This window comes from Oncorhynchus mykiss, chromosome 19 (genome assembly GCF_057628025.1).
Source record: "Oncorhynchus mykiss isolate SJ-2025 chromosome 19, ASM5762802v1, whole genome shotgun sequence".
NCBI lineage: Eukaryota > Metazoa > Chordata > Actinopteri > Salmoniformes > Salmonidae > Oncorhynchus > Oncorhynchus mykiss.
The window spans coordinates 5,226,154-5,247,028 of record NC_143040.1 but is presented as its reverse complement, the minus strand read 5'-3'; the positions used below and the strand labels follow the sequence as shown (position 1 = coordinate 5,247,028).

Genomic DNA, 20,875 nt, shown 5'->3' with positions numbered 1-20,875 from the left:
GCGGAGGGAGAGAGCAGCAGACTGAGGGTCAGTCTCAGCGGAGGGAGAGAGCAGCAGACTGAGGGTCAGTCTCAGCAGAGGGAGAGAGCAGCAGACTGAGGGTCAGTCTCAGCAGAGGGAGAGAGCAGCAGACTGAGGGTCAGTCTCAGCAGAGGGAGAGAGCAGCAGACTGAGGGTCAGTCTCAGCAGAGGGAGAGAGCAGCAGACTGAGGGTCAGTCTCAGCAGAGGGAGAGAGCAGCAGACTGAGGGTCAGTCTCAGCAGAGGGGGAGAGCAGCAGACTGAGGGTCAGTCTCAGCAGAGAGCAGCAGACTGAGGGTCAGTCTCAGCAGAGAGCAGCAGACTGAGGGTCAGTCTCAGCAGAGAGCAGCAGACTGAGGGTCAGTCTCAGCAGAGAGCAGCAGACTGAGGGTCAGTCTCAGCAGAGAGCAGCAGACTGAGGGTCAGTCTCAGCAGAGAGCAGCAGACTGAGGGTCAGTCTCAGCAGAGAGCAGCAGACTGAGGGTCAGTCTCAGCAGAGAGCAGCAGACTGAGGGTCAGTCTCAGCAGAGAGCAGCAGACTGAGGGTCAGTCTCAGCAGAGAGCAGCAGACTGAGGGTCAGTCTCAGCAGAGGGAGAGAGCAGCAGACTGAGGGTCAGTCTCAGCAGAGGGAGAGAGCAGCAGACTGAGGGTCAGTCTCAGCAGAGGGAGAGAGCAGCAGACTGAGGGTCCGTCTCTCAACAGTCATGGGTTTTGAAATCTCACAGTATCAACTTTGCCGTAGCTTTCTTATTGCCTGCTACGTTACTTCAGACTCGCTCATCTGACCAATCTGATTGGCTAGCGGTAGGCCTATAGTGCACTTGATTTCCTCCCCAGGCCCACCGGAGAGGGAAACAGTTTGCACATTCAGACACATGAAATGGAAACAGTTTGCCTACCCGGCGCGCAGGGCAGCGGCTGAGTTGTCTGCACCGACCACCAACAGCCCGAGACGAATAAAATAAACAAAATTAGGAACACAAGACTTTATCGTTGGGTTTTTTACAGAAATGTTTGGCAATCGACTAGATATGCCTCGGAGATCGACTAGAAATGCCTCGGAGATCGACTAGAAATGCCTCGGCGATCGACTAGAAATGCCTCGGCGATCGACTAGAAATGCCTCGGAGGTCGACTAGAAATGCCTCGGAGGTCGACTAGAAATGCCTCGGAGGTCGACTAGAAATGCCTCGGAGGTCGACTAGAAATGCCTCGGCGGTCGACTAGAAATGCCTCGGCGGTCGACTAGAAATGCCTCGGCGGTCGACTAGAAATGCCTCGGCGGTCGACTAGAAATGCCTCGGCGGTCGACTAGAAATGCCTCGGCGGTCGACTAGAAATGCCTCGGCGGTCGACTAGTCAATTGAGATCGACCGGTTGGTGACTAGTCAATTGAGATCGACCGGTTGGTGACAAGTCGATTTGAGATCGACCGGTTGGTGACAAGTCGATTTGAGATCGACCGGTTGGTGACAAGTCGATTTGAGATCGACCGGTTGGTGACAAGTCGATTTGAGATCGACCGGTTGGTGACAAGTCGATTTGAGATCGACCGGTTGGTGACGAGTCGATTTGAGATCGACCGGTTGGTGACGAGTCGATTTGAGATCGACCGGTTGGTGACGAGTCGATTTGAGATCGACCGGTTGGTGACGAGTCGATTTGAGATCGACCGGTTGGTGACGAGTCGATTTGAGATCGACCGGTTGGTGACGAGTCGATTTGAGATCGACCGGTTGGTGACGAGTCGATTTGAGATCGACCGGTTGGTGACGAGTCGATTTGAGATCGACCGGTTGGTGACGAGTCGATTTGAGATCGACCGGTTGGTGACAACTAAGTTAGAAGTAAATGCTTCAATAACAAAAACAAACTACAAAAATGAATTGAAGGGGTCATCAAAGGAGTGTGTGTGTGTGTGTGTAGGCTTTTCGTTCCAGCCTCACACTAACCCACACTAAAGCCTCTCCTAACATGTTGTGTCTCTCCTCTCTGACAGATGTCCTGACACCAACAAACCTCTGGGTCTGATGCTGCTGAATGGCCTCACACTAACCCACACTAAAGCCTCTCCTAACATGTTGTGTCTCTCCTCTCTGACAGATGTCCTGACACCAACAAACCACTGGGTCTGATGCTGCTGAATGGCCTCACCAAGCTCATCAATGAGTACAAGGAGGTAAAGCCATCAATCAATGTGTTTTTTTAATCTGGTTTCATCAACTACACGTTGTGGCTATTCTCCTTTTCAATGGTTGATGCTTTGCGTGCTCCTGGTATAGAGCATGATGGGATATGTTGTTGTTGTCTGGTGTTTGATTTGGCAGGATCCTAAGTTGCTGTGTATGGCCTACTCTGCTGTGGGGAAACTGTCCAGGTATTTCACAGTAAAAATCTGTCTATTTTAAAATGCGCTATGCCGAAATCGCTCCTCCGTTTCCTGTTTGCTAAAATTCGAATGGTTTGCCTCATCTCGGTTCCTGTGACAAAACTAACCAAGTGTAGTGTAGAGAATCGTTGTTCCATCTAAAACGCTGTGAAATATCTACTCCATAAACCACAAAAATATTGTGTTTTCAGCTGTTTGGAAGCTGGTGTACAAAACCGAAAGCCCCCCCCCCCCCCCCCAAAAAAAAAAAAACTTAAGAACGAGAAGCATAGAAATAGTGCACATAGAATAGATCTACCGCTTGTTCTCATGGCTTTCAATGAGAACCACATTATCTGTAACACACGTTTCTATGTGAATTTGGTCAGATTACCGCCCCCCAAAAAAGCTACACATTGGAGCTTTAACAACCAATAGTCTGTATTATGATGTTGATGATGATGAGTTGATGATGATGATGAGTTGATGATGAGTTGATGTGAGTGATAATGATGAGTTGATGTGAGTGATGATGATGAGTTGATGAGTTGATGTGAGTGATGATGATGATGAGTTGATGTGAGTGATGATGATGATGATGATGTGATAGTGAGGGGATGTTTCCTCTCTTCTCAGCCGGATGCCCCAACTCTTCACCAAAGATATCGCTCTGGTCCAGCAGTTCTTTGAGGCCATGTGCAAGGTAGTTGTTCCTGCATCAAGACAATGCTATTTGAATACACTGTTTACCAACATTATAATATATATATATATAAAATTAGACAAGACACAAAGGCCTCCAAAACATAATTCAAGGTTTATGGCAGCGACCTTTTCATATATTCTAACCGTCCTCCTGCCCCGTCTGACCTTGTGTGTGTACAGGAGGAGCCTGATGTCCGTCTAGCCATCCAGGAGGCTCTGTCTATGATGGTGGGAGCCTACGCTAACCTACAGGGGGCGCTACTGAACCTGATGGAAGCCCTGGTTGCAGCTTACATGGGCAAGGTAACAGTAGATATGATTTCTCCTACGACACGTTAACCTACAGGAAGCTGTAGTCAACAGGATGGAAGCTCGGTTTCTCCAATGACACGTTAACCTACAGGAAGCTGTAGTCAACCGGATGGAAGCTCTGGTTTCTCCTATGACACGTTACCCTACAGGAAGCTGTACTCAACCGGATGGAAGCGCTGGTTTCTTCTATGACACGTTACCCTACAGGAAGCTGTAGTCAACCGGATGGAAGCTCTGGTTTCTCCTATGATACGTTAACCTACAGGAAGCTGTACTCAACCGGATGGAAGCTCTGGTTTCTTCTATGACACGTTACCCTACAGGAAGCTGTACTCAACCAGATGGAAGCTCTGGTTTCTTCTATGACACGTTAACCTACAGGAAGCTGTACTCAACCGGATGGAAGCTCTGGTTTCTCCTATGACACGTTAACCTACAGGAAGCTGTACTCAACCGGATGGAAGCGCTGGTTTCTCCTATGACACGTTAACCTACAGGAAGCTGTACTCAACCGGATGGAAGCGCTGGTTTCTCCTATGACACGTTAACCTACAGGAAGCTGTACTCAACCGGATGGAAGCGCTGGTTTCTCCTATGACACGTTAACCTACAGGAAGCTGTACTCAACCGGATGGAAGCTCTGGTTTCTCCTATGACACGTTACCCTACAGGAAGCTGTACTCAACCGGATGGACGCTCTGGTTTCTCTTATGACGGGGGTAGGCAACTAGATTCAGCTGTGAGACGATTTGTCGGAGAGGATGATCAGGGGGCCGGAACTTAATTGCAGTAATTTGTAAAAGGCAAATTCAACACAACTAAGACCAACATTAGATTTTATTTGAAAATATCAATTTCATACCTTGACTACATTGAGACACCATCATATATCTATTCTTCTTTATAGATGGGAATACTTGAACAGATTTCCTAAACTAAACCCTGCTGTTGATTCTTCATGTCTTGTTTTGCCCTGGTTCTTGTTCCTTTGGAGGGGGTCCAACATAAACCCCCACAGTCCACCTGTTTCTGACCCCTGTCCTATGATCTCTCTATGATTTGTATATGAAATATTACTAGTTCTACTAGCTAGGATGTAGAAGAAACATGTGATTTAATTTACCAGGAATATATGGCGCGTGTTTTATATTGTGTCGTCATTGTAGGGAATACTGTTGTCCAAGTGTTCCAGAATGTCACTGTTGTCCAAGTGTTCCAGAATGTCACCGTTGTCCAAGTGTTCCAGAATGTCACTGTTGTCCAAGTGTTCCAGAATGTCACTGTTGTCCAAGTGTTCCAGAATGTCACTGTTGTCCAAGTGTTCCAGAATGTCACTGTTGTCCAAGTGTTCCAGAATGTCACTGTTGTCCAAGTGTTCCAGAATGTCACTGTTGTCCAAGTGTTCCAGAATGTCACTGTTGTCCAAGTGTTCCAGAATGTCACTGTTGTCCAAGTGTTCCAGAATGTCACTGTTGTCCAAGTGTTCCAGAATGTCACTGTTGTCCAAGTGTTCCAGAATGTCACCGTTGTCCAAGTGTTCCAGAATGTCACCGTTGTCCAAGTGTTCCAGAATGTCACTGTTGTCCAAATGTTCCAGAATGTCACTGTTGTCCAAGTGTTCCAGAATGTCACTGTGTCTGAATATAGTGTTGCTGAAGAATCTAGATGATTTAAGTTGGGGTATTGCTTTCTGATTGGTCAGTCAAAGTTCTGAATATTGTGTTCTTCTGTGTTGTGATTGGTCAGCCTGAGGTGCAGGTGCGTCAGGTGGCAATGAAGTACGCCAGCACGGTATTCGCTCCTGATCACGTGCCCTCCAGATACTTGCTCCTATTGGCTGCCGGGGACCCGTAAGTCTCAACACTAGACACACACACTGACATAACACACTGAGAAAAAACATATAGGAAGTGTCATCACTACACACCACCCATCCCCTCCACCTTTACAGGTATAATACTGACTGACTTTACAGTGAATATATCCCCTCCACCTTTACAGGTATAATACTGACTTTACAGTGAATATATCCCCCCCACCTGTACAGGTATAATACTGACTTTACAGTGAATATATCCCCCCCACCTTTACAGGTATAATACTGACTTTACAGTGAATATATCCCCCCCACCTTTACAGGTATAATACTGACTTTACAGTGAATATATCCCCTCCACCTTTACAGGTATAATACTGACTTTACAGTGAATATATCCCCTCTACCTGTACAGGTATAATACTGACTTTACAGTGAATATATCCCCTCCACCTTTACAGGTATAATACTGACTGACTTTACAGTGAATATATCCCCTCCACCTTTACAGGTATAATACTGACTTTACAGTGAATATATCCCCCCCACCTTTACAGGTATAATACTGACTTTACAGTGAATATATCCCCTCCACCTTTACAGGTATAATACTGACTTTACAGTGAATATATCCCCCCCACCTTTACAGGTATAATACTGACTGACTTTACAGTGAATATATCCCCTCTACCTTTACAGGTATAATACTGACTTTACAGTGAATATATCCCCCCCACCTTTACAGGTATAATACTGACTGACTTTACAGTGAATATATCCCCCCCACCTTTACAGGTATAATACTGACTTTACAGTGAATATATCCCCCCCACCTTTACAGGTATAATACTGACTTTACAGTGAATATATCCCCCCCACCTTTACAGGTATAATACTGACTTTACAGTGAATATATCCCCTCCACCTTTACAGGTATAATACTGACTTTACAGTGAATATATCCCCTCCACCTTTACAGGTATAATACTGACTTTACAGTGAATATATCCCCCCCACCTTTACAGGTATAATACTGACTTTACAGTGAATATATCCCCCCCACCTTTACAGGTATAATACTGACTTTACAGTGAATATATCCCCCCCACCTGTACAGGTATAATACTGACTTTACAGTGAATACATCCCCCCCACCTTTACAGGTATAATACTGACTGACTTTACAGTGAATATATCCCCTCCACCTTTACAGGTATAATACTGACTGACATTACAGTGAATATATCCCCCCCACCTTTACAGGTATAATACTGACTGACTTTACAGTGAATATATCCCCCCCACCTTTACAGGTATAATACTGACTTTACAGTGAATATATCCCCCCCACCTTTACAGGTATAATACTGACTTTACAGTGAATATATCCCCCCCACCTTTACAGGTATAATACTGACTTTACAGTGAATATATCCCCCCCACCTGTACAGGTATAATACTGACTTTACAGTGAATACATCCCCTCCACCTTTACAGGTATAATACTGACTGACTTTACAGTGAATATATCCCCTCCACCTTTACAGGTATAATACTGACTGACTTTACAGTGAATATATCCCCCCCACCTTTACAGGTATAATACTGACTGACTTTACAGTGAATATATCCCCCCCACCTTTACAGGTATAATACTGACTGACTTTACAGTGAATATATCCCCCCCACCTTTACAGGTATAATACTGACTTTACAGTGAATATATCCCCCCCACCTTTACAGGTATAATACTGACTGACTTTACAGTGAATATATCCCCCCCACCTTTACAGGTATAATACTGACTTTACAGTGAATATATCCCCTCCACCTTTACAGGTATAATACTGACTTTACAGTGAATATATCCCCTCCACCTTTACAGGTATAATACTGACTTTACAGTGAATATATCCCCCCCACCTTTACAGGTATAATACTGACTTTACAGTGAATATATCCCCCCCACCTTTACAGGTATAATACTGACTTTACAGTGAATATATCCCCTCCACCTTTACAGGTATAATACTGACTTTACAGTGAATATATCCCCCCCACCTTTACAGGTATAATACTGACTTTACAGTGAATATATCCCCTCCACCTTTACAGGTATAATACTGACTTTACAGTGAATATATCTCCCCCACCTTTACAGGTATAATACTGACTTTACAGTGAATATATCCCCTCCACCTTTACAGGTATAATACTGACTTTACAGTGAATATATCCCCCCCACCTTTACAGGTATAATACTGACTTTACAGTGAATATATCCCCCCCACCTTTACAGGTATAATACTGACTTTACAGTGAATATATCCCCCCCACCTTTACAGGTATAATACTGACTTACTTTACAGTGAATATATCCCCCCCACCTTTACAGGTATAATACTGACTTTACAGTGAATATATCCCCCCCACCTTTACAGGTATAATACTGACTGACTTTACAGTGAATATATCCCCCCCACCTTTACAGGTATAATACTGACTTTACAGTGAATATATCCCCTCCACCTTTACAGGTATAATACTGACTTTACAGTGAATATATCCCCTCCACCAGTACAGGTATAATACTGACTTTACAGTGAATATATCCCCCCACCTTTACAGGTATAATACTGACTGACTTTACAGTGAATATATCCCCCCCACCTTTACAGGTATAATACTGACTTTACAGTGAATATATCCCCTCCACCTTTACAGGTATAATACTGACTGACTTTACAGTGAATATATCCCCTCTACCTTTACAGGTATAATACTGACTTTACAGTGAATATATCCCCCCCACCTTTACAGGTATAATACTGACTTTACAGTGAATATATCCCCTCCACCTTTACAGGTATAATACTGACTTTACAGTGAATATATCCCCTCCACCTTTACAGGTATAATACTGACTTTACAGTGAATATATCCCCTCCACCTGTACAGGTATAATACTGACTTTACAGTGAATATATCCCCCCCACCTTTACAGGTATAATACTGACTTTACAGTGAATATATCCCCTCCACCAGTACAGGTATAATACTGACTTTACAGTGAATATATCCCCCCCACCTTTACAGGTATAATACTGACTTTACAGTGAATATATCCCCTCCACCTTTACAGGTATAATACTGACTTTACAGTGAATATATCCCCCCCCACCTGTACAGGTATAATACTGACTTTACAGTGAATATATCCCCCCCACCTTTACAGGTATAATACTGAGAGAGGCCCAGTGTCCTGACCTCAGTGTCTCTATGGTGTGTTTTATTACAGGAGAGAAGAGGTATGCAGCGAGGCCCAGCGTGTCCTGAGGGCTCTGCCTGCTAAGAACTCGGAGAAAGAGGGCCGTAAACCCATGCCCTCATTCCCTGACATGGTGGCCTACATCCAGGAGAAGGTGAGAGCGTAACCCCCCCCCCCCCCTCCCCCCCTCCCCTCCCTTGTCCCAGATCGAGCCCCCTGTCATTAGATCATTTACTCTCTAGTTAATGTAGAGGTACAGGTGTCTCAGCATTAGGTCTTCACAGCCCCGTTGATCTGGTCTGTTCTTTAGGCTGCTCAGAGAATGAAGACGCCTGCTAAGTACACCGTGGGGACGTACACGCTCCCCTTCAACCCTTCTGCGTTTGGCGAGGTAAGACAAAACTAATTCAACTACGTAGTTGTATGAACGTCCAAATCAAATGTATTTATAAAGCCCTTCGTACATCAGCTGATATCTCAAAGTGCTGTAACAGAAACCCAGCCTAAAACCCCAAACAGCAAGCAATGCAGGTGTAGAAGCATGGTGGCTAGGAAAAACTCCCTAGAAAGGGCAGAAAACTAGGAAGAAACCTAGAGAGGAACCAGGCTATGTGTCCATGCTGTTTATGACTGGCCAAACCACAAAACAATTGGAACCTACTAGGAAGAAACCTAGAGAGGAACCAGGCTATGTGTTCATGCTGTTTATGACTGGCCAAACCACAAAACAATTGGAGAGGGAAGTTTTAAAGAATGAAACGAAACACAGGGGGGGGGTGGGGGACGATGGGGGCTTACAGACATTTACCTTTCCTCACTTCCTGTTAATAGACACGACTTCCTTTTCTAACCCCCCCGGGGTTTCCCGTCTCCAGATCGTGCTGTACCTGCGGATGTGTCTGGCCCACAGTGCCGGGGCCACGCCCGTCTCCAAGAGCCTGGCGGACATGCAGGACGACGCGCCTGCCATCGGACGCTACACGCACGCCCTGCTCTCCGACGGACCCCTGACCTCGCCGTCCTCCACTGGAACCAAGGGGGCAGAGGTCAACCCCGTGCAGGTCTACATGGAGCTACTGCAGCAGCTGCTGTCTGCTGTAGGAGGCGAGTGATGTGATGATGCCTGCCTTTTCTTTCTTTGTTTCCTTATCTCGTCTCCTCGTCTCCAAATACTCACGTGTTTACAGGCCTGGGATCCAAAATGGTATGCTCCGTTTCGCCGTTGTTGATATTGGATTCCGGGCTAGTAAATGCATTATTCATACCTGTGAAAGATACCGTGGTATGCTAATTGACGCTACTTATGGAACATATTAATTGGAATGCTAATGCTACGCTAATTGACGCTATGCACCTTAAAGTACCCTGATATGCTACATGCTAAGCCAATGCTAAGAAATGCTAGGTGACGCTAACGCTAGTCAATGCTACTACTGTAAAATATACGTCGGTATGCTGCATGCTATGCAAATACTTGCGTGTTTACAGGCCTGGGATCCAAAATGGTATGCTCCGTTTCACCGTTGTTGATATTGTGAAGTGAGCATATCTGTTTGGATTCCAGGCTAGTAAATACATCATTCATACCTTATAACTGATACCAAAATGTATAGCTACATTTGTATGTTTTTAAATGTTTTATTCTTGATTTTATTTTGAAAGGAGTCCCTGTGATGTACTGTCTTCTGGAGGTGGTGTCTGTCTGTCCTCACAACCTGGCCCCCATGTTTATCCACAAGATCGACTGGATCAAGGTAAAAAATCGATTGATGCTACTACTGTAAAAGATACCATGGTATGCTAATTGACGCTACTTATGTAACCTATTAATTGGAAAGCTAATGCTACGCTAATTGACGCTATGTACTATACAACTCCGATATGGTACCTTGATATGCTACATGCTAGGCCAATGCTAAGAAATGCTAGTCAATGCTACTACTGTAAAATATACGTTGGTATGCTGCATGCTAACGCTAGTCGATGCTACATCTGTAAAGGATACGTCGGTATGCTTCATGCTACGCTAACGCTAACCGACGCTAATACTACATTTCCCCTTCCGCAGAGTCTAATGAACACCAACAAGGAGGACCTAAGGGAGCTAGCAGCTCAGCTCTACGCTGTGGTGGTGTCCACCATGTCAGGAAACGAGCTGAAGACTGCCGTTCAGACGCTCATCAAGATCACTAAAGATACACACGTAGGTAGCCCCTCCCCCTCCTGTAGGTACACACGTCTGTAGCCCCTCCCCCTCCTGTAGGTACACACGTCTGTAGCCCCTCCCCCTCCTGTAGGTACACACGTCTGTAACCCCTCCCCCTCCTGTAGGTACACACGTCTGTAGCCCCTCCCCCTCCTGTAGGTACACACGTCTGTAGCCCCTCCCCCTCCTGTAGGTACACACGTCTGTAGCCCCTCCCCCTCCTGTAGGTACACACGTCTGTAGCCCCTCCCCCTCCTGTAGGTACACACGTCTGTAGCCCCTCCCCCTCCTGTAGGTACACACGTCTGTAGCCCCTCCCCCTCCTGTAGGTACACACGTCTGTAGCCCCTCCCCCTCCTGTAGGTACACACGTCTGTAGCCCCTCCCCCTCCTGTAGGTACACACGTCTGTAGCCCCTCCCCCTCCTGTAGGTACACACGTCTGTAGCCCCTCCCCCTCCTGTAGGTACACACGTCTGTAGCCCCTCCCCCTCCTGTAGGTACACACGTCTGTAGCCCCTCCCCCTCCTGTAGGTACACACGTCTGTAGCCCCTCCCCCTCCTGTAGGTACACACGTCTGTAGCCCCTCCCCCTCCTGTAGGTACACACGTCTGTAACCCCTCCCCCTCCTGTAGGTACACACGTCTGTAGCCCCTCCCCCTCCTGTAGGTACACACGTCTGTAGCCCCTCCCCCTCCTGTAGGTACACACGTCTGTAGCCCCTCCCCCTCCTGTAGGTACACACGTCTGTAGCCCCTCCCCCTCCTGTAGGTACACACGTCTGTAGCCCCTCCCCCTCCTGTAGGTACACACGTCTGTAGCCCCTCCCCCTCCTGTAGGTACACACGTCTGTAGCCCCTCCCCCTCCTGTAGGTACACACGTCTGTAGCCCCTCCCCCTCCTGTAGGTACACACGTCTGTAGCCCCTCCCCCTCCTGTAGGTACACACGTCTGTAGCCCCTCCCCCTCCTGTAGGTACACACGTCTGTAGCCCCTCCCCCTCCTGTAGGTACACACGTCTGTAGGCCCCTCCCCCTCCTGTAGGTACACACGTCTGTAGGCCCCTCCCCCTCCTGTAGGTACACACGTCTGTAGGCCAAGGAGTGAAATGTTTATTTTCACATATATTTGCTGCACATAATAGGACCCAGTTTTTCCTGGTCTCAAAATGTGTTTTTTATACAGTCATTTTGAATGTAATGTACTGAAGCAAAAGTTGTCCCAGTTTCACTGAGCTGAAAGTAAAAACCTGTATTCCCTGTTGGAAACTGCAGAGCCCCGAGACCCAGCACGGAGCCATCATGGCGCTGGGCTACATGGTGGCCAGGTACATGAGCAAGAGGAAGTCCTTCGCCAACGGAGACTCCGCCCTCAACCGGGAACAGAGGATGAACGACACGCCCAAGGAGGACGAGGAGCTGGTCGCTATAGCAACCAAAGCCATCGGTAGGGTGACGGTCACCGTTGTTTATTTTTCAGATAATATTTACTCTTTTTTTTACCAAAAAATTATGCTAATTCACATTGTTACAAGAAATTACTCAAATTTATCATTTTTAAATATATTTGTGGAAAGAACACAGTTTAAGGATGAAAGGTGTAGTCGAGGCAGTAAAAGAGAACCTTTCGATCCAATGTTGTGTTTCCAGGTTGGTTTATGTCGTGTGTGTGTGTGTGTGTGTTCCCAGGCTCTTTCCTAGACAGTGGTTCCCCTCTGCTCGCTGTCGCTGCCTGTACGGCCCTCGGGGAGATCGGGAGGAACGGGCCTCTGCTCATCCCTTCAGAAGGAGAGGGATTCACCAAACTTGCCGTGGTGGAGAAGATGCTGGCTCGCATCCCCTCTGGGAAAGAGACCCTCAAGGTAACCATGGATACAGTGGCGTTTCGATGTACAGACAGATGGGTTGTGATGCTATACCGTGATAATTACACTCTGGGGATGTTTTTAAATACGTTGTAAATGAATTGGTTTGTACCATTTTCATAATGGACATAACTATTGATGTGAAGAGGGGCTCGAATCCAACTCCCTTTCTGTCTGTTCAGGAGGAGAGGATCCATCCAGACTGTTAGGTAGACAGGTGTAGTTAGATGTGGTCTCTGTCTGTTCAGGAGGAGAGGAGCCATCCAGACTGTTAGGTAGACAGGTGTAGATGTGGTTTCTGTCTGTTCAGGAGGAGAGGAGCCATCCAGACTGTTAGGTAGACAGGTGTAGTTAATAGTTAGATGTATTCATGTGGTCTCTGTCTGTTCAGATGAAGGAGAGGATCCATCCAGACTGTTAGGTAGACAGGTGTAGTTAATAGTGAGATGTATTCATGTGGTCTCTGTCTGTTCAGATGAAGGAGAGGATCCATCCAGACTGTTAGGTAGACAGGTGTAGTTAATAGTTAGATGTATTCATGTGGTCTCTGTCTGTTCAGATGAAGGAGAGAGCCATCCAGACTGTTAGGTAGACAGGTGTAGTTAATAGTGAGATGTATTCATGTGGTCTCTGTCTGTTCAGATGAAGGAGAGGATCCATCCAGACTGTTAGGTAGACAGGTGTAGTTAATAGTTAGATGTATTCATGTGGTCTCTGTCTGTTCAGATGAAGGAGAGGATCCATCCAGACTGTTAGGTAGACAGGTGTAGTTAATAGATAGATGTATTCATGTGGTCTCTGTCTGTTCAGATGAAGGAGAGGATCCATCCAGACTGTTAGGTAGACAGGTGTAGTTAATAGTTAGATGTATTCATGTGGTCTCTGTCTGTCCAGATGAAGGAGAGGATCCATCCAGACTGTTAGGTAGACAGGTGTAGTTAATAGTGAGATGTGGTCTCTGTCTGTCCAGATGAAGGAGAGAGCCATCCAGACTGTTAGGTAGACAGGTGTAGTTAATAGTGAGATGTGGTCTCTGTCTGTCCAGATGAAGGAGAGGATCCATCCAGACTGTTAGGTAGACAGGTGTAGTTAATAGTGAGATGTATTCATGTGGTCTCTGTCTGTTCAGATGAAGGAGAGAGCCATCCAGACTGTTAGGTAGACAGGTGTAGTTAATAGTGAGATGTATTCATGTGGTCTCTGTCTGTTCAGATGAAGGAGAGGAGCCATCCAGACTGTTAGGTAGACAGGTGTAGTTAATAGTGAGATGTATTCATGTGGTCTCTGTCTGTCCAGATGAAGGAGAGAGCCATCCAGACTGTTAGGTAGACAGGTGTAGTTAATAGTGAGATGTGGTCTCTGTCTGTCCAGATGAAGGAGAGGATCCTTCCAGACTGTTAGGTAGACAGGTGTAGTTAATAGTGAGATGTGGTCTCTGTCTGTTCAGATGAAGGAGAGGATCCATCCAGACTGTTAGGTAGACAGGTGTAGTTAATAGTGAGATGTATTCATGTGGTCTCTGTCTGTTCAGGAGGAGAGGAGCCATCCAGACTGTTAGGTAGACAGGTGTAGTTAATAGTTAGATGTATTCATGTGGTCTCTGTCTGTTCAGATGAAGGAGAGGAGCCATCCAGACTGTTAGGTAGACAGGTGTAGTTAATAGTGAGATGTATTCATGTGGTCTCTGTCTGTTCAGATGAAGGACAGGATCCATCCAGACTGTTAGGTAGACAGGTGTAGTTAATAGTTAGATGTGGTCTCTGTCTGTTCAGATGAAGGAGAGAGCCATCCAGACTGTTAGGTAGACAGGTGTAGATGTGGTCTCTGTCTGTTCAGGAGGAGAGGATCCATCCAGACTGTTAGGTAGACAGGTGTAGTTAATAGTTAGATGTATTCATGTGGTCTCTGTCTGTTCAGATGAAGGAGAGGAGCCATCCAGACTGTTAGGTAGACAGGTGTAGTTAATAGTGAGATGTATTCATGTGGTCTCTGTCTGTTCAGATGAAGGAGAGGATCCATCCAGACTGTTAGGTAGACAGGTGTAGTTAATAGTGAGATGTATTCATGTGGTCTCTGTCTGTTCAGATGAAGGAGAGAGCCATCCAGACTGTTAGGTAGACAGGTGTAGTTAATAGTGAGATGTATTCATGTGGTCTCTGTCTGTTCAGATGAAGGAGAGGATCCATCCAGACTGTTAGGTAGACAGGTGTAGTTAATAGTGAGATGTATTCATGTGGTCTCTGTCTGTTCAGATGAAGGAGAGGATCCATCCAGACTGTTAGGTAGACAGGTGTAGTTAATAGTTAGATGTATTAATGTGGTCTCTGTCTGTTCAGATGAAGGAGAGGAGCCATCCAGACTGTTAGGTAGACAGGTGTAGTTAATAGTGAGATGTATTCATGTGGTCTCTGTCTGTTCAGATGAAGGAGAGAGCCATCCAGACTGTTAGGTAGACAGGTGTAGATGTGGTCTCTGTCTGTTCAGATGAAGGAGAGGATCCATCCAGACTGTTAGGTAGACAGGTGTAGTTAGATGTGGTCTCTGTCTGTTCAGATGAAGGAGAGGAGCCATCCAGACTGTTAGGTAGACAGGTGTAGTTAGATGTGGTCTCTGTCTGTTCAGATGAAGGAGAGGAGCCATCCAGACTGTTAGGTAGACAGGTGTAGTTAGATGTGGTCTCTGTCTGTTCAGATGAAGGAGAGAGCCATCCAGACTGTTAGGTAGACAGGTGTAGATGTGGTCTCTGTCTGTTCAGATGAAGGAGAGGATCCATCCAGACTGTTAGGTAGACAGGTGTAGTTAATAGATAGATGTATTCATGTGGTCTCTGTCTGTTCAGGAGGAGAGGAGCCATCCAGACTGTTAGGTAGACAGGTGTAGTTAATAGTGAGATGTATTCATGTGGTCTCTGTCTGTCCAGATGAAGGAGAGGATCCATCCAGACTGTTAGGTAGACAGGTGTAGTTAATAGTTAGATGTATTAATGTGGTCTCTGTCTGTCCAGATGAAGGAGAGGATCCATCCAGACTGTTAGGTAGACAGGTGTAGTTAATAGTTAGATGTATTCATGTGGTCTCTGTCTGTTCAGATGAAGGAGAGAGCCATCCAGACTGTTAGGTAGACAGGTGTAGTTAATAGTTAGATGTATTCATGTGGTCTCTGTCTGTTCAGATGAAGGAGAGAGCCATCCAGACTGTTAGGTAGACAGGTGTAGTTAATAGTTAGATGTATTCATGTGGTCTCTGTCTGTTCAGATGAAGGAGAGGAGCCATCCAGACTGTTAGGTAGACAGGTGTAGTTAATAGTTAGATGTATTCATGTGGTCTCTGTCTGTCCAGATGAAGGAGAGGATCCATCCAGACTGTTAGGTAGACAGGTGTAGTTAATAGTGAGATGTATTCATGTGGTCTCTGTCTGTCCAGATGAAGGAGAGAGCCATCCAGACTGTTAGGTAGACAGGTGTAGTTAATAGTGAGATGTGGTCTCTGTCTGTTCAGATGAAGGAGAGGAGCCATCCAGACTGTTAGGTAGACAGGTGTAGTTAATAGTTAGATGTATTCATGTGGTCTCTGTCTGTTCAGATGACGGAGAGGATCCATCCAGACTGTTAGGTAGACAGGTGTAGTTAATAGTGAGATGTGGTCTGTCTGTTCAGATGAAGGAGAGGATCCATCCAGACTGTTAGGTAGACAGGTGTAGTTAATAGTGAGATGTGGTCTCTGTCTGTTCAGATGAAGGAGAGAGCCATCCAGACTGTTAGGTAGACAGGTGTAGTTAATAGTTAGATGTATTCATGTGGTCTCTGTCTGTTCAGGAGGAGAGGATCCATCCAGACTGTTAGGTAGACAGGTGTAGTTAATAGTGAGATGTATTCATGTGGTCTCTGTCTGTTCAGGAGGAGAGGATCCATCCAGACTGTTAGGTAGACAGGTGTAGTTAATAGTGAGATGTGGTCTCTGTCTGTTCAGGAGGAGAGGATCCATCCAGACTGTTAGGTAGACAGGTGTAGTTAATAGTTAGATGTATTCATGTGGTCTCTGTCTGTCCAGATGAAGGAGAGGATCCATCCAGACTGTTAGGTAGACAGGTGTAGTTAATAGTGAGATGTGGTCTCTGTCTGTCCAGATGAAGGAGAGAGCCATCCAGACTGTTAGGTAGACAGGTGTAGTTAATAGTTAGATGTATTCATGTGGTCTCTGTCTGTCCAGATGAAGGAGAGGATCCATCCAGACTGTTAGGTAGACAGGTGTAGTTAATAGTGAGATGTGGTCTCTGTCTGTTCAGATGAAGGAGAGAGCCATCCAGACTGTTAGGTAGACAGGTGTAGTTAATAGTTAGATGTATTCATGTGCTCTCTGTCTGTTCAGGAGGAGAGGATCCATCCAGACTGTTAGGTAGACAGGTGTAGTTAATAGTGAGATGTATTCATGTGGTCTCTGTCTGTTCAGGAGGAGAGGATCCATCCAGACTGTTAGGTAGACAGGTGTAGTTAATAGTGAGATGTATTCATGTGGTCTCTGTCTGTTCAGATGAAGGAGAGGATCCATCCAGACTGTTAGGTAGACAGGTGTAGTTAATAGTGAGATGTATTCATGTGGTCTCTGTCTGTTCAGATGAAGGAGAGAGCCATCCAGACTGTTAGGTAGACAGGTGTAGTTAATAGTGAGATGTGGTCTCTGTCTGTTCAGGAGGAGAGGATCCATCCAGACTGTTAGGTAGACAGGTGTAGTTAATAGTTAGATGTATTCATGTGGTCTCTGTCTGTTCAGATGAAGGAGAGGAGCCATCCAGACTGTTAGGTAGACAGGTGTAGTTAATAGTGAGATGTATTCATGTGGTCTCTGTCTGTTCAGATGAAGGAGAGGATCCATCCAGACTGTTAGGTAGACAGGTGTAGTTTAATAGTGAGATGTGGTCTCTGTCTGTTTCAGATGAAGGAGAGGATCCATCCAGACTGTTAGGTAGACAGGTGTAGTTAATAGTGAGATGTATTCATGTGGTCTCTGTCTGTTCAGGAGGAGAGGATCCATCCAGACTGTTAGGTAGACAGGTGTAGTTAATAGTGAGATGTATTCATGTGGTCTCTGTCTGTTCAGATGAAGGAGAGAGCCATCCAGACTGTTAGGTAGACAGGTGTAGTTAATAGTTAGATGTGGTCTCTGTCTGTTCAGGAGGAGAGGATCCATCCAGACTGTTAGGTAGACAGGTGTAGTTAATAGTGAGATGTATTCATGTGGTCTCTGTCTGTTCAGATGAAGGAGAGGATCCATCCAGACTGTTAGGTAGACAGGTGTAGTTAATAGTGAGATGTATTCATGTGGTCTCTGTCTGTTCAGATGAAGGAGAGAGCCATCCAGACTGTTAGGTAGACAGGTGTAGTTAATAGTTAGATGTGGTCTCTGTCTGTTCAGGAGGAGAGGATCCATCCAGACTGTTAGGTAGACAGGTGTAGTTAATAGATAGATGTATTCATGTGGTCTCTGTCTGTTCAGATGAAGGAGAGAGCCATCCAGACTGTTAGGTAGACAGGTGTAGTTAATAGTTAGATGTGGTCTCTGTCTGTTCAGATGAAGGAGAGAGCCATCCAGACTGTTAGGTAGACAGGTGTAGTTAATAGTTAGATGTATTCATGTGGTCTCTGTCTGTTTCAGATGAAGGAGAGAGCCATCCAGACTCTGGGTTATCTACCAGTGGGAGATGGAGACTTTGCCCACCAGAAGAAGCTGCTGCAGGGGCTCATGGACTCTGTGGAGGTAAGGGGACTGGCTCTCATTTTAATGGAGCCTTTTTAAGACCTTTTATGAAGCTTCATAAAACACTCATAAAGCTTCATAGGACCTTTGATGCTTCATAAGACACTCGTAAAGCTTCATAATACCTAAATTAAGCTTCATAAGACATTCATAAAGCTTCATAGGACCTTCATGAAGCTTCATAAGACCTTGTTTATCATTGCAGAAAGAACTGACATGAGAAGCAAGAATTTAACCCTTTCCTCTTCCCACCTCGCTCGCTCTCTCTCTCTCGCCCTCCTCTCTCTCTCTCTCGCCCTCCTCTCTCTCTCTCTCGCCCTCCTCTCTCTCCCCTCCCCTCTCTCTCTCTCTCTCTCTCTCTCTCTCTCTCTCTCTCTCTCTCTCTCTCTCTCTCTCTCTCTCTCCTTCCCCCTCTGTTTCTCTCTCTCCCCCCCTCTGTCTCCCAGGCCAAACAGGTAGAACTACAGTTTACAGTAGGTGAGGCCATCACCAGTGCTGCTATAGGGACCAGTTCTGGAGCTGCCAGGGACCCCTGGACCTGTACTGAGGAGCAATACAGTCCCCCAGACAGTAAGACTACACACAGTGGTTTAATCCCTTCAATCCACAGTGGTTCAATCCCTCAATCCACAGTGGTTCAACCCCTCAATCCACAGTGGTTCAATCCCTCAATCCACAGTGGTTTAATCCACAGTGGTTCAACCCCTCAATCCACAGTGGTTCAACCCCTCAATCCACAGTGGTTCAACCCCTCAATCCACAGTGGTTCAACCCCTCAATCCACAGTGGTTCAACCCCTCAATCCACAGTGGTTCAACCCCTCAATCCACAGTGGTTCAATCCCTCAATCCACAGTGGTTCAACCCCTCAATCCACAGTGGTTACACCCTTCAATCCACAGTGGTTCAATTCTTCCTGTGGTGTGAAACACAGCTCTGACTGATTTTGGTTCTTGTCTTTTTAATGCGTTTTCTATTGGTTGTTTTTTACTGTCGTAACTGTCCAATCCTCTTGTCTCCCTGTCAGATGTGGAGAGTAACGATGTGGTTCCGTGGGTGCTGAACTCTATCCTGGCTAAGTACATCCCAAGTCAAAACCCCCACGTCAGACAGGCTGCCTGTATATGGCTGCTCTCTCTGGTGAAGAAGCTGCACCAGCACAAAGAGATCAGGGTACGGACACTAGGGGTCAGGGGTCAAGAAGCTGCACCAGCACAAAGAGATCAGGGTACGGACACTAGGGGTCAGGGGTTAGGGGGTCAAGAAGCTGCACCAGCACAAAGAGATCAGGGTACGGACACTAGGGGTCAGGGGTCAAGAAGCTGCACCAGCACAAAGAGATCAGGGTACGGACACTAGGGGTCAGGGGTCAAGAAGCTGCACCAGCACAAAGAGATCAGGGTACGGACACTAGGGGTCAGGGGTCAAGAAGCTGCACCAGCACAAAGAGATCAGGGTACGGACACTAGGGGTCAGGGGTCAGGGGTCAAGAAGCTGCACCAGCACAAAGAGATCAGGGTACGGACACTAGGGGTCAGGGGTCAGGGGTCAAGAAGCTGCACCAGCACAAAGAGATCAGGGTACGGACACTAGGGGTCAGGGGTTAGGGGGTCAAGAAGCTGCACCAGCACAAAGAGATCAGGGTACGGACACTAGGGGTCAGGGGTCAAGAAGCTGCACCAGCACAAAGAGATCAGGGTACGGACACTAGGGGTCAGGGGTTAGGGGGTCAAGAAGCTGCTCCAGCACAAAGAGATCAGGGTACGGACACTAGGGGTCAGGGGTCAAGAAGCTGCACCAGCACAAAGAGATCAGGGTACGGACACTAGGGGTCAGGGGTTAGGGGGTCAAGAAGCTGCTCCAGCACAAAGAGATCAGGGTACGGACACTAGGGGTCAGGGGTCAAGAAGCTGCACCAGCACAAAGAGATCAGGGTACGGACACTAGGGGTCAGGGGTCAAGAAGCTGCACCAGCACAAAGAGATCAGGGTACGGACACTAGGGGTCAGGGGTCAAGAAGCTGCACCAGCACAAAGAGATCAGGGTACGGACACTAGGGGTCAGGGGTTAGGGGGTCAAGAAGCTGCTCCAGCACAAAGAGATCAGGGTACGGACACTAGGGGTCAGGGGGTCAAGAAGCTGCACCAGCACAAAGAGATCAGGGTACGGACACTAGGGGTCAGGGGGTCAAGAAGCTGCACCAGCACAAAGAGATCAGGGTACAGTATGACTGGCTGGGGGTTATGGGTCAGGGGTCAGGGCTGGGGGTTAGGGGTCAGGGCTGGGGGTTAGGGGTTAGGGCTGGGGGTTAGGGGTTAGGGCTGGGGTGTCAAGAAGCTGCTCCAACACAAAGAGATCAGGGTACCGACACTGGGGGGGGGGGGGGGTTAGAGATCGGGGGTTAGGGCGGAGGGTCAAGGGCTCAGACTTGATTGAAAGGTCAAGAGTGGGAGGGGGGGGGGGGGGGGTCAAATGTCAAGTCTGAGATCCAAGATAACAGAGGAAAGTGACGGAGAACTAAATTCCTTGTGAGTTATTGACTCTCTTGAACTTTTTGTCTCAT

The 20,875-nt window shown here is 46.7% G+C and overlaps 1 protein-coding gene across 5 annotated transcripts in view; it reads left to right on the top strand.

Moving 5' to 3' along the window:
* LOC110533223 (proteasome adapter and scaffold protein ECM29) overlaps positions 1 to 20,875 on the top strand; it is a 51,683-nt gene that overhangs the window by 11,625 nt on the left and 19,183 nt on the right. For all 5 annotated transcript variants that reach the window (XM_090209942.1, XM_090209945.1, XM_090209944.1 and 2 more), the window contains 15 exons: positions 2,125 to 2,200; positions 2,349 to 2,398; positions 3,026 to 3,092; positions 3,275 to 3,397; positions 5,153 to 5,256; positions 8,521 to 8,644; positions 8,801 to 8,881; positions 9,366 to 9,594; positions 10,153 to 10,244; positions 10,559 to 10,693; positions 11,971 to 12,142; positions 12,385 to 12,557; positions 18,212 to 18,313; positions 18,760 to 18,883; positions 19,340 to 19,485. In XM_090209942.1, coding sequence (XP_090066068.1) covers positions 2,125 to 2,200; positions 2,349 to 2,398; positions 3,026 to 3,092; positions 3,275 to 3,397; positions 5,153 to 5,256; positions 8,521 to 8,644; positions 8,801 to 8,881; positions 9,366 to 9,594; positions 10,153 to 10,244; positions 10,559 to 10,693; positions 11,971 to 12,142; positions 12,385 to 12,557; positions 18,212 to 18,313; positions 18,760 to 18,883; positions 19,340 to 19,485 — 1,798 coding nt within the window. The remainder of the gene's footprint in view (positions 1 to 2,124; positions 2,201 to 2,348; positions 2,399 to 3,025; positions 3,093 to 3,274; positions 3,398 to 5,152; positions 5,257 to 8,520; positions 8,645 to 8,800; positions 8,882 to 9,365; positions 9,595 to 10,152; positions 10,245 to 10,558; positions 10,694 to 11,970; positions 12,143 to 12,384; positions 12,558 to 18,211; positions 18,314 to 18,759; positions 18,884 to 19,339; positions 19,486 to 20,875) is intronic.